General features: G+C 40.2%; 1 protein-coding gene across 3 annotated transcripts in view; it reads left to right on the top strand.

Annotated features, from left to right (window-relative positions):
* si:dkey-71h2.2 (low density lipoprotein receptor adapter protein 1) overlaps nucleotides 1-13,363 on the top strand; it is a 103,840-nt gene that overhangs the window by 17,564 nt on the left and 72,913 nt on the right. For all 3 annotated transcript variants that reach the window (XR_005896435.1, XM_041063834.1, XM_041063835.1), the window contains exons 2-8: nucleotides 246-388; nucleotides 2,573-2,685; nucleotides 8,508-8,622; nucleotides 9,059-9,131; nucleotides 9,481-9,567; nucleotides 11,271-11,392; nucleotides 12,788-12,822. Coding sequence is in view for 2 of the 3 variants with exons in the window: in XM_041063834.1 (XP_040919768.1) it covers nucleotides 246-388; nucleotides 2,573-2,685; nucleotides 8,508-8,622; nucleotides 9,059-9,131; nucleotides 9,481-9,567; nucleotides 11,271-11,392; nucleotides 12,788-12,822 (688 nt within the window). In the remaining variant the exon portion in view is untranslated. The remainder of the gene's footprint in view (nucleotides 1-245; nucleotides 389-2,572; nucleotides 2,686-8,507; nucleotides 8,623-9,058; nucleotides 9,132-9,480; nucleotides 9,568-11,270; nucleotides 11,393-12,787; nucleotides 12,823-13,363) is intronic.

The following is a 13,363-nucleotide window of genomic DNA, read 5'->3' as shown; positions in this document are numbered from 1 at the left end:
ACTTTTAAATTTATATATATGACACATTCTGTCATTTGGGAGCGTCCATCCACAAGTATTTGGAAAGATTGTGTTAGTGGATGTTTGGTGGGATGTTTTTCAGGATTCTAATTAAGAAAGGCACATTTCACCACTGCATTCTTCTGTAATAAAGATGGTAATAATGATAATGATCTTTGTTCAGCTGCATGGCATCAAAGCATTTCAGTCATTTCCACTGGCCTTGGATCTTTTTGTTCCATCAGAGCTGCCAGAGAACTGGACTGACACCAAGGAGACTTTGCTGGAGGGGATGGTGTTCAACGTGAAGTACCTGGGTATGACACTGGTGGGCCAGCCTAAAGGAGAGGACATGGCCTCAGCCGCCATTCACAGAATTGTCGCCACGGTGGGTCGCTGCTCCCCTTCTTACTCAGAGAACGCTATAATGCACATTGTTTTACTCTGACATTTTATAATCCCTGCTCGATGAATCTACTGTACTATTTGTATTTCATTGTAAGTTCTACATGCAGCACATATTATTTGCACTGATTCTGATATTTGCATAAAATTCTGCAGGCAAGAGCAGCACCTACATTAGCAACATGAAATTTTAAGAGTGACATTGTGAAGAATTCAATTACGGTGGCGCTTTTAATAGAAATTCTCCTGTGGTTTTGTGAAATTACAGCCTCAAACTGCAATGCACAGTATCTGAATGACTTAAATGGGAATAGTTAGATTTCATCCATGCTACGACCGAGGACAGTGTTTTGTCAGGATAGGAATGGGTTATACAACTTCACGTCGCAACACAGACAACAAAAGGGAGGCTCACTCAAGTCAGCAAATATATTCTCATGGGCAGAAAATTGTAGTGGACACTGTCATAATCATCGAATTTAGTATTCATGGGTCAGTGTGCCCTTCTGCTGTGATACTACTTTCTTCTTTGTGGCCACTGGGAGAAAGATAATCAGTGGTGTATTCCTTCAACTTTCTCTAATTCTCTTGCCGTGTACTTATAGTTAGGTCATGTTTACATCAAGGCCAGTATGGCTGCATGGAACCATAGCTGCTAATCCAGGATTATCAAGAGCCGAACATTTGCAGCAGTCAAATCAGTGATAGGATGTTTACTTAACAACGCTGAGCCACACAGGCGTATTTCTGAGCACGGTTTTCCACATTGATTCAGCATCCTGTCCATTCACATAACTGTTTTAAAAACTGCAGATGAACTATTGCATTTAAACCAGCCAGTCTTTCAACACACACAAACCACAGTTATCTGCATGTTTCGCACACTATCTTGCACACTATATTCATGTTTCTTCCTTTCATGTGCACACACATATACACACACACCTATTCACTGAATGCCGCCAACAATAAAAATGTCCAATCTGTTGGAAAGCGTTCTCTGCAGAGAGAAAGGCCTGGCACATGCAGTCTAATCACAAACCCCCCACTTCTCAATTAGAGACTGAACCGAACCTAATGGCTGGATTAAGATTCAATTGATTTGCACCAAGACAGAAGAAAAAGAAACTCAGTTGTCTCTGTCTGTTCCCTTGGAAACCAATCAACCTGAATGGGATGACTGAATACATTTGTGATTTTTCCATTTATGACATGCTGTAGTCAGACGTGATAAGACTAGAACCCGAGGGACCAAACGTATAGAGAAAGGCTGAACTTGGCGTATCTCAAGCTGACAGATTGGTTTTTGCCTCGTGGCACGACACTTGTAACATGACGGCAGAAAATGTGGTTGTTAGCACTTCCTACATGAATGAGCTGCCACAGTCAGGCACAGCACTCTTTCCCTCCCGGTTTCCCCCGTTCTTTAAGCGGTGTGGATTTAAGCAGAACGCGCTGTTCGTTGTCACCATCTCCAGGGCATTTAGGCTGCCACAGAAAGCCATGGCACCATTCCTGTTGCCCTTGAGAAGTCCTCGTTTTTGTTTGAGCAAAGATCCCACTCCTTTTCATCCTCAGGTTCGATTCACTGTTCTCCTTTATTTCACCCTCTGCAGGGCGAATGTATAAATTTTCAGTAAATGTTGAAATCATTTCCTTTAGTATCCCATCTTTTATTTTTCCCCTCTGTATTCCTTCACAGTCACTCCAGCTGATATCGTTTGAGTATAAAACTAAACTGCTTTCATTTGCTCACTGATTTCATGGTAAGGAGGTCACTATCATTGTCAACAGGGGCTCTCACAGACCGCAAGCTCAGCACTATGGCTGTATTTTCTGAACTCCAGATGGAGCAGAGCAGCAGGGGGAGTTTGTGGCTGCCAGCCCGACCTCTAGTACTCGTTCTGGGCTTCACATTGCAGCTATCCTCCCCCCGGCGCCCGTTCTGTCACCTTTTATAAATTCCCCACATTTCTGGGACATCTCACACAGACTGATTATTTTTGCTCGGAAGCTACTGTCACATTTGAAGGTTTTTGGTGTTTAATCAGAACTAAAATCATCTTATGTTAATGTCAGAGTGACAAACTAGATCTTCCTGTGCCTGAGGCAAGATTTCCTCAGATTTTTGTGTTTGTATATGTGTTTTTACATTTCATGTTCACAGGCCAGAGCCAGTGCTAAGAAGTTTCGGAAAGTAACACTGACGGTCTCACCGAAAGGCATCATCATCACAGACACAGAGACTGCGGACCTCATAGAGAACGTGTCCATATACAGGTAAATTATGTTAGCCACACTTGTGGTTGAGGTATGGCACCACTTTGGTTCAGACTGAAATATCTCAACATATGTTGTTCTGACATTCATGGTCAGCAGAGGATACATCCTAATGACATTGGTGATTTCCTGACTTTTCCTTTACCACCACCAGCAGGTCAGTGTTTTCACTTATCCAGTGAATTATCTCAGAATAAATATTCTCTCTAGATTCTAATTGAGAAACACCAAATTAATGTCAGAATTTACAGAGAAACCTGCAGGTCTAAGCGGTCTCATTCAAGTGAATGTTCTGAAAAACCTTAAAAATAGCGTTCTCTGCATGCAGACTTTACAAGCATAAGTGAGCAATATGACACAATACATAATGACTTAACATGGGTTTATTAAATGGATGGTTCATGAACTAAATTATTACTAGGCCACTTTCCCATCTGTCCATTGCTTGGGCTCCTTTTGCAGGATTAAGCCAAGCTGTTGTTGTTGCTTCTCAGAGCTGTTGTGAGTCTCATGTTTGATCAGTTCACTCGGAAACCAATAATGGGAGGGCGGGAGGAGGCTGCTGGGGGTTTCTCTTACTGTCTCTCTCTGTGTCAATGAAAGGTTTCATGCTGCCAAATCAGTGAAGAGTGTTTGTGTGTGGATTGTGATATGTTTGGCTGGCCTCCTCGTCTCCGGATTGCATCCTGTAATATAGACCGGGGCCTTGTGTCGTTGAGGATTACAGTCTAAATATCATATGGCTGGACTGTGATTACAGAACAGGCTGTGATGAAGACCCAGAACATGTGTGCATGTGGTCTTTGTGTGTGTTTGCACGTGTGCACAGAGGTCTGCATCCCCTTCTGATCCACCTTATCAGCGGTAACAGACCACAGGCCAGGGGAATCAGCCTCGTCTTTGATCTCCTCCTCTTCTCTCCTTATCTTCCCCTTCTCTACCCATTCTCTCCTTTCCCCTTTTCCTCTTTACTGTCTGCAAAGAACTCTTTTTTTTCTCTCTGCTCATATTAACATAAACAGAGCTCAGAACGCAGGAATACCCACGACTAATTGCCTTCTTTGAAGCTCATGCTGTCAGTCTTTGCCCATACCCCCAAGTACTGATACAGGAGAGATGGAGGGGCCACATACAGAGCTTGGTTTGACTGAGGATTGATTTATCCCCTTTATGAGACCCCACCCCCACCTCCTCCTCCTTACAGCTCCTTTCCCCTCCTGCGCCTCCTTTCCTATATATTATTTTTGTTGCACATAATCCATTTATTGGCCAAGAAAGCAAGTGAAGGGTGAAAGAAAGTGGCGCGTAGATGTAAGAGAATGGATCAGATCAGTCTGTGGTTATTGTGCTCAACAAATAAGGGAAAAGAAGGGGTTGGATACACATGGTATGTGTGTATTGTGTGTACGTGTGCACATATGACCACGCCTGGATGCACATCACACGCTGAGTGTGTATGTAAATGTGTGTGTTTGTAAAGTTAATTGTGTACACGCTGACTGGTTTCCCTCAGGCGAAGCTTAGTGACGGATAGAAAACAGAGTGGAAGACATTGCACATGGCATTAGAAACGGGGGGAAAACGGATCGTCTGCGCCATGACCGCCCCCCCGCCCCCTCCCAAATCCACCCACACTCACACCTACTCACTCACACCAACCCACCCACACACAAACAATGCAATATCGCACTTTATCAGTGGCATTTAAGTGTTCACTTTCACAACTTGATATTGTATTCGGCAACCTTAACAGCCGCTCCGCTCTTGACAGCACATTTTACAGTGCATCTACTTCGCAACATCAGATATTCAAGTTATCATGAGCTTGATCTGTCAACATGATCAAGTCTGCCTTGTAGCAGTTAGCTGCTGGAGGTCTGACTGCTGTCAGGGATTTGGCCACACGGGAGGTTTGATATCATATCACAGCAGTTCTTTTGGTTATATTGACAAAGGTAAATATCAGTAAAGTGGGCAAAAAGTGAAGGGATCTGAATCCTATCTGATGCCACAGTGCAGCTGTAGGAAGAAACATGGATGATCAATCCAAGCAGCGAAGGACCAGGAGAGTAGACCTGTGGTTAGTGTGATTTCCAGTACTGACAAAGTAACCTGGTCTGAATTCTAATGCAATCAGGCTCATTTCTCATTTGTCTTTTTTTTTATTTTATTTTATTTTATTAAAAAAAACAAACAAAAAAGCATATTAAATATATCCCAGTGAGCCGAACATTGTGAGGGCGTTCAGCTTCCATCTGGACTGGAGTTTCTGATTCATATTCTGTCAAGAGCTCTCAGTGACCGACCAGCATATCAATCAGTAAAACACGCGGGTCGGAAAAAGGAGAGATGAGACACTGACTGACACTCCACCTGGTAATGATGCACGTTGTTCTGACATGCCTTTAGATTTGTGAGATGTGTCTGCGGGATTTCTAAACAGAAGAAACAGGATGTGACCGTGCTGCTCATGAACATTCATGCAAATATTTTGACATTTTCTGGTTCTTTTTTTTTTTTGCTAGAATGTTTTGATGACTGCTTCCCTGCAGCAAAAGCAAAGTGCTGTTTTTTCATTATTGCACTTATGTCGGGTTGAAAGTTGAACAAAAGCAGCTCATTGTTATAATAAACAGCACACCAGTGTGTACAGAGAATTTGGGGCTTTGATGTATGAAGTTCTTTTCGGGCTTTGTGCTGTAAATATTTAAATATTTCCATTGATATTCCCTCTCTTTCTCACCAACACCGGTGCTCTACACAGTGAGGAGATCAAAGGCTTGCAGTCCACAGAGCCCCTTTGGAAATATGATGCAACCTGACAGCTCAGCCTCTGTTGTTCGAGCTCAGTGAAAACTCTGCGATGCTGTCAGTTATTTTTTTTTTTCTTCTGTTGTTGTTTCAAACTGAAAGCTCATATTGTGAATATGATTCATTGTTTGTCACACTGGTGGCAGTAATGAAAATGTTCTTTTTTCCCTTACACCAGTCATCTGAAAATGAGTGAAATCTGCTGAAGGATTTTTTAAAGAGACCTTTGTACTTTGTACCTTTTTTTTTTTTTTTTCTAAATTGAAGAGGATTTTGTGTCATTGCCAAAAAGATAAAATCTTAAATGTGTTTTCACTCCAGTGAAGTGTGTCTGTTGGCAGTTTCACATTATTCTCACATGGATGTCATATTATAATGAACAATTTTCTGGGTTACTCATATGTAGATGTGCGTATATGTATGATAAATTCTTATTCATGACTTTCTTGCTGTTCATAAAAGATGGAATGCTTTTGCAAATTTCATAATTTCCATTTTGTGTACCCTGATTATGTAATTTTGTAAAGTTCAGTGCTCAAATTGCAGATACAGATTCTTGCTGATGCACATATTTGGGGACAGTAGAGAGTCAGGCACACACTGTATGTGGACTGACCTATTTGCTGATCTTACTTGTGCTTACAGCTGAATGTGGGAAACGAACAGCCTTTCTTGTTGAAAAGCATTTGTAAAAATCTGTCTCTGGACCTCTGGGTACTTATTTACAAAAGTACACGATAAGCAAGAGGAGTCGAGTCTGCTGATTTGTTTATATATGTATTTATAAGTAATAAAAAGAAAAATACAAGCCAAAATCAAACCAGTGGCTGGTTTTAAATAAATCTTATGCAATGGCCTTTTAAATGTTGTATAAAATTCTGTATCTTACTGGCTTTAATATGTCTAAAGCAATGACTCTGAAATGATAGGAACACAACTGTATTACTTCAGATACTGCTTTAATTACTATAGATAAAGCTATAGTACTTTATAATTATTTTTAAAAAATCTATTAATATTATAATATAATAAAATAGAAAAACAAAAATGCAGATACAACATTCAAACCTGTGGAGGCCTGAGCAATGCTAGTTCAATTTAAAAAAAAAGAAAAATCAGGTTGCACAAGACAGTACAGGGAGGTAACAGAAAGTAGTTAAAACCTCAATAAAATGATAAGCTCATTTCATATTGAATACATATACAGTGCAGTATACAGTATTACAGTAGTTTGGTTAAATCGCACTTGTTTTCCAAACTTAAATAGGTCAACCCTTTCAACTTTTTCTCTGCTCATTTTTCTGCAATTAAGGCCCAAATATGAGTTTGAGCGCGTTGGGAGGGGGCGGGGGTGTCCTGGGCATTGCTATGTGGGTCATGCATCACTGGTGCAAGCCAGCAAACAATCTGAGAGGGAGATGTGAAGGCTGGTGATTTCATGCTTGTTGTTTGATCGAATATATATTACTTCCTTTTTAGTTCCCCTTCTGAAGCAGGGTGGCAAATGAGTAGCTGCCATCCACAAATCCCCTTTGCCTTCAGTTTACAACTTGCTGTAATGATTATACAGAGATCCACACACTGCTGACTGCAGTCCTGTGCTGTCTTCCTTCGGTGATGATGACGACATGCACTGAGAGACCCTGAGTATCTAAATCTGTTGGAGATAGGATGATCTGATGTAAAATAACACCTCAGCCTGCACAGCAGATATTTTTCACGCCATAATGAGCAGAAAACGATCTGAACTTGTCCTTGTGCTGCTTATAATAAAGGTTGTATGTTTAATTATAGTGACAAAGGTCAAATGCATCACTCACAGTGCCTCGTTTACACATCTATTTAAAGCAAAAACACATGATGCACACTGCTGGTTCAGGTAACCACCTCAGACAGACCTACAGGGAGACTCAAGATCGATATCGCTTCTAATAAGCTGCATAAAATCTGACAAAACAGATCCATGGGTTGCATGTCTGTTGCTTCAGTGAACCTGTACGAGCTGTTGTAGGGGAGCAAACTAGCTTGGTGGACTTTGTCTAGATTGGTTTCAGATAACCATTGAAAATCACAGGGCTATGGCTGTCACTGGATTTGCAGCCAAATTGGATTCCCTGAAAACCAGATATTAGATCTAGGAGAGATTCAGTGTGACTGTTGGGGAATGAGGTCTCAAGTGCAATATAGTCACAGCGGAGACCAATTCGTAATCCAAGACTTTCCAGTTTCCTCTGACTGAAATTCAGATAGTTCAGCAAAATGTATCTACACCACAGGGGGATTTATCTGTAGCTGATAAGAAGTTACAATAAATTATGTAACGTAAGGGAACTCATTTCAGATTTGCAGATTTTCATCCCTTTCTCCAGAAGTTAATGTTCTCAGAGACAAATCAGACAAAACTCTGATGAACAGCATACAAGTTACCCAAATACAGTACAAAAGGCATACTTTTCAAGCTGTCGTGTCCCCTTTGTCTCCATTATCATAACATTTAATCAAGGACTTCAGGATCAGTTGACCATCTGAACCTTGTATGGAAAAGTTTACATCCACAGAACAATGTTATATTAAGGTTTGAGCTGAGTTTTGCATAAAACACATGCTCCATCTGAAAATATGAAGTGCCAAAGAGCTCAGTCACAGCTTCAAGCATCTCTCATGCATGTCACTGCTGCTCATTTGTCTCCTGCTCCACCATTCCCAGCTGTGGGACTTAATCAACATAATATTCATGACCACTGCTCTTCATCTCGCAATGATTGGTTTGCTTATGCAAATACAAAAGGTTGAGGACAAAAGGAAAGTTGTGGCCCCAAATTTGTGAGGCTTGATTAAGAGTGTAATGCTTTCCTTTGTTTTATATGTATGTCCTGTGATTAAAAATGATGTTTACCTTATTATTGTCGTAATCATTATAGATGCGCCAATGTCAGGTGGATTGAAAGTGCTGGTAAATTGTAGTAAGGCTTTTTTCCCCCCACTTATTTCTTCTTCCTCTTGTCTTTCAGAATCTCCTACTGCACAGCAGATAAAACTCAGGACAAGGTCTTTGCATATGTCTCTCAGAGTCAGTTCAATGAAACTCTGGAGTGCCATGCGTTTCTCTGCCAAAAGAAGAAGATTGTAAGTGCTCAACACTTGTGATTTTGTTGTGTATATCTGTGCGTATGTAGCTGTATTTAGCTTGAAGTTGTTGAATTCATACTCAGACTTTAGAGGTCAGCTTGTTTGGGGATTGACTACATGTAATGAACTGCATTGAGGCAGCAAGTGGCGGAAAGTGGATGGTGTGTGGCTCCATCTTGTGGCAGTCTCTTGAAAGCCACCTCATATCATGTGAGTCTGGCTACTATTAAATCAACCACTCTTGAGAGATAAAGAAGACCTATAGAGATACATTTGTTTATAAAACAGTCAAGGCTTTAAAAATGTTTGCAATGTATTTTTAAGTTAAGTAAATCTAATGATCTCAGTCAAACAAAACCTTCTCTATGTTTTATTTTTTAGTATGCTTTTTTCATCTCTGTGTTGTTCTTCCCTTTTTTTTCCCCCTTTCCAGGCTCAGGCTGTGACATTAACAGTAGCCCAGGCTTTTAAAGTAGCTCTAGATCTTTGGGAGATTGCTCAGGAAGGTGAGTCCACTGAACTGAGGGAAGGTGACATTGGGGGCAGTTCAGTAAAATGTTTTCCTTTTCATCTTAGACCTCTTGGTCTTAATCTTTAGACAAAATATGAGTAAGGCTAATCTTACTGGAAATTCCTTTGGTTTTAAAGCCAACTTGCCAGGAAAAATTATTAGTTTTTAAGCCAAGAGATGGCAAATATTTCACGTTGACCTCTCTGTCTCTTACTTAATGCGCTGCTGTGAATACATGATGCACACACTGTTGTACTTCCAGGACCTAAAATTGCCACTAATGATAAATCACTAAGAACTAAACATAGATGGATCCTGTAGTTTTCTTCTTTATGTGTGAACAGGCAAAAGCAAGAAGGCGAGGACCTGCTGTTCCTGTGCAGTAAGCAACGGGCAAACGGAGACCACAGACACTCAGTGTGTTTCAGCAGGTTAGTTTTATTTTGTCCTCACAGTCTCTGGATGTCAATTTGAGCTCAACAGAAAAGACAAGACACATGATTTCCCATTAGTGAACTCAGGTTATTGTCTTGCTGATAAATGCTACAAGACAATTGAGGTTAATCTTTATTTAACTCTTAAAGTGAGCATTGTCTTCTGTAAGCATGCTTTCCAATGAAAGGAGTTAAATAAAATGTATTGTTCTTAGGTGTTAAAGTACAACATTTTAGGAAATATGTTTGTTCAACTTTCCTGACAGGTGAGGAGAGGTCAGTATCACTCTCATGTTTGTTTGTTCAGTATGAAGCTTGACCCAAGAGATGGTTAGCTTAGACTAGCATGGAGACTGGAAGCAGGGACAAGCAGCTAGCCCGCTTACCAGAACCTCTAAAGCTTATTAATTTTACACTGTTTATCGGTACAAAAACTGAAGTGCAAAAACTGCTGTTTTTGGTTTCACAGGCGGTTATGTGCCAGGAAGTTACTGCACCAGGCCGACAAAAGCTTTTGGCACATAACCACATGTAAAACCACAATATGTCAGTTTTTAGACTTTGGTTTCTGTATGCGTTAAACAAACAAGAAATAAGGTGTTAGAGATATTGTTAAGCAAATTTTTTTTTTTTTTTTTTTTTTTTTTTTACTTTTGGGCAGTGCCAGGCTAGCCGTTTCCCTGTGTTTCCAGTCTTTATGATGCTAAGCTACTGACCAGCTGCAGGTTGGAGTTAATATCTATCATGCAGACACGACAGTGGTACCACTCTTCTTATCTCTGTAAGAAAGCTGATTTCCGAGCATATTTCCGTTTGTCTCTTTATAAATAACTCAGGAACTGAACTTTATCTTTGACTGTTGCTCATTTAAGCATTCATTTTTAACTATTTATAGAGAAATACTTTAGATTGAAAAGGAGTGTAATTTCAGCATACTGTATAAAGCTAGAGAGAAAGAACCTGCTGATCAGTGACAAGAGGAAACTCTTTCAGGCTTGAGGCCTTGGTTTCATAACCCTCACAAACTACAGTAGCATTTGCTTTAATCATTACTAAGTAAATGCTGCTGGAGTCAGTTGCATAGCTTTAAATTTACGACAATAAGGCTTGTAATTGCGTGGTTCGACACTGAACTGACGTCAGTCACTTCTCACACGCACAGAGGATAAATCACCTAATTACATATGACTCATTAGTCATTCAGAGGAGCAGCACATTTTGAGCGCTTTCCAATGGCCTTGACATTTATAGGTCAAAATATTTTCTGCTCCTCTGGGGGTCAAATGGTCTCCAAAATGAGACTTAATCATGCACTCAGATTGTTGTTAGTTAAAGCCTGGCTTTCCCAGCTTCTTTCAATTAAAATTTGCTCCACTCCCAGTGGTAGTGGCCTGAGGGCACAGAGAGAATCTGATGTGAAAGCCTCAAGGACCTCAGGAGTTACTTAGAGAGATGCATGAAAGTTTTACAGATATGATTTAAATTCTGACTGTTGCAGAGCAAGATGTAAGTGCCACAGTCATGAGTTGATGTTTCTGTTCTGTTCTGTGCTGCAGACTGCAGAGGAAAGGAGACAAAAATGCTGATAAGTGTCCTTCTCTCTCCTCTGTCCTGTGTCCTTCATTGTCCTTCATGTTTACTTCTCTCTCCACTTCACTCTGCTGTCTCTCGTCCACACCTGCCGTCTCCCTCATATCCAGAGGCACATAAGCCTGTTGGGATGGAGGAGAAGCTCCGGAGGCCTTTGTTCTCTGCCTCACTCAGCTCGCCCTCACCTCGCAGTAACCCCACTCGAAGGCGACCAATCAAGCATGACTCTTGGGTAGGCCAACTAACCATCTACTCTGAGAGGGCCGAAATAAATGCTGTACTCAGTTGTTTTGATACCTGATCTGCATAATAGGATCAGTCTTTGTGCCGATACTGATCCAGTGCATTGGACTTGTGCGTGTCTAGTATTTCTTCTATTACATTGTTGTAAACCATGCCACTGCTACCTTATCTCCTTGCTGTCCTTACAGTCATTAACATTGTTTAGACAAAAATCAAAAAGCATCATAAATCTGTCAGTTACATTCAGTTTTAAATTCTAGGTATTTGAAATGCTCTACAAAAAATGTGCAAAACCTGCCTCACTACACCATTTTGCTTGTCATCAGAACTGTGTGCAGATGTAATGCAAGGTATTGTACATTTACTTTCGAAAGACCTATAGAGTCATAAGCAAAGTTCAGTTTAGTTTACTGTTTTTACCACGCTGATTCTTACCCTCGTCCAAATCATATAGATTAGACTTCCTGTTGTCCTCTAGGATGGAATGAAAGTGTCCAGTTTCCACAGCCAGAGGCAGGAAGCCAGATTTTACCCGAGTGTAAACAAACGTCTTTGCCCTGGTTGGGCCAACAGAAAGCAGATGACGGTGAATGATAAAGTAAAAGCTTGCTCTAGAGCATAGTTTTCTCATGATTTAAAGAGAAATAAATTTTCAGTGTCACCAATAATTATATAAGTACCGTATAACTGAACCATTCAGATTCAGTGATAAATTTAAATGTGTCACACTGCAGACACTCATCGGTCACCATCCTGTTTGTTCATTTACAGATGTTCAGCACTAGGTGGCGCCATATTCATTAGAAAATATTCCTTACAGCCTGATCTCAAAGAGTGGAAATTATCTCGTTCATATTTTACTTGATAGCAGTTTTCTTTCATTGGGTGAAATTATGTTATAATTGAGTTCAACTTGATCATTCATAGTTTCTTGTCATCTTTTCCACATTTGCCCTGCATGTGGTTAAATGTAATATTTTTTTGTTTGATATGTTTATCAGATTGTATCTATTAGTATCTAGTAAATTAGAATAATGCAAGGTGATTTAAATAGGTTGGATCACCATCCCAAAAACTCGAGCAATGAAAGTAGAAAAAAGAGTGTATGGTATTCCCTGTCTATATGTTGGAAATTAAGTCATTGAATATTGGTGTAAAAATATTGATTGTAGTATAGTCGTGGTGACTGAAACAGGAAGATCCCTTTTGCAGAATTTGATTGTACAGCAGTAGCTCACAAATTAATTTATGTGTCATTTGAATAAAACAAGTTACGACAAACTACTGAGTCAGGGGAGATGCACGGGGGCTTGAAAGTTGCAGCAGGTTTGTAATTTGCAGTAATTTATGTGTGTATTGATTCATATTGTTTGTGTCTCATCAGGATGTGGAGGATGGACTCGATGATGCGTTCTCAAGGTAACCTTGCTTATGACTGCAACTCTGCAGAACACTGAGGGTATATTCTTCAGCTTATGAGAGGCGATGGGATTGTTCTTCCACACAAAACACTTAAATATTCCCTCCTGAAAATTACATTTATAAAGCCATTTTATGCTGATTTCACTCCTCACAGACACAGACAGGGACATGTAAATGGTGTCCTCTCAGGTATCTCCAAGCAAAAAGCTGACATTGTGTTCATGGCAATGAAGGTAGAGAGTGAGGTAAAAAGGATTTATATGAAAGAAGCTGTCCCAAGGTTACAGATTAGAGGGTGTTGCCGTACCGTATTGTGGTATGTTTGGTTGGGGTTTGAACATATTGTTGTACAAGTCATCACTGACTGATGAGGTGTTAAAAATGATTAAACATTTTAGAGATTTTAAAATGACATTAGAAAGAATATATAATATTTCACAAAGCTCATTTTCCTAGTGTTCTCAGTCTTTAAGTTGCCCTAAAGTGCATCCTTACTTAACATAATAAAGGATTGTAATTACTGTAGGTGTTTTAAAGC

This window comes from Toxotes jaculatrix, chromosome 19 (genome assembly GCF_017976425.1).
Source record: "Toxotes jaculatrix isolate fToxJac2 chromosome 19, fToxJac2.pri, whole genome shotgun sequence".
Taxonomy (NCBI): Eukaryota; Metazoa; Chordata; class Actinopteri; family Toxotidae; genus Toxotes; species Toxotes jaculatrix.
This window is presented reverse-complemented; position numbering and strand designations above follow the sequence as displayed.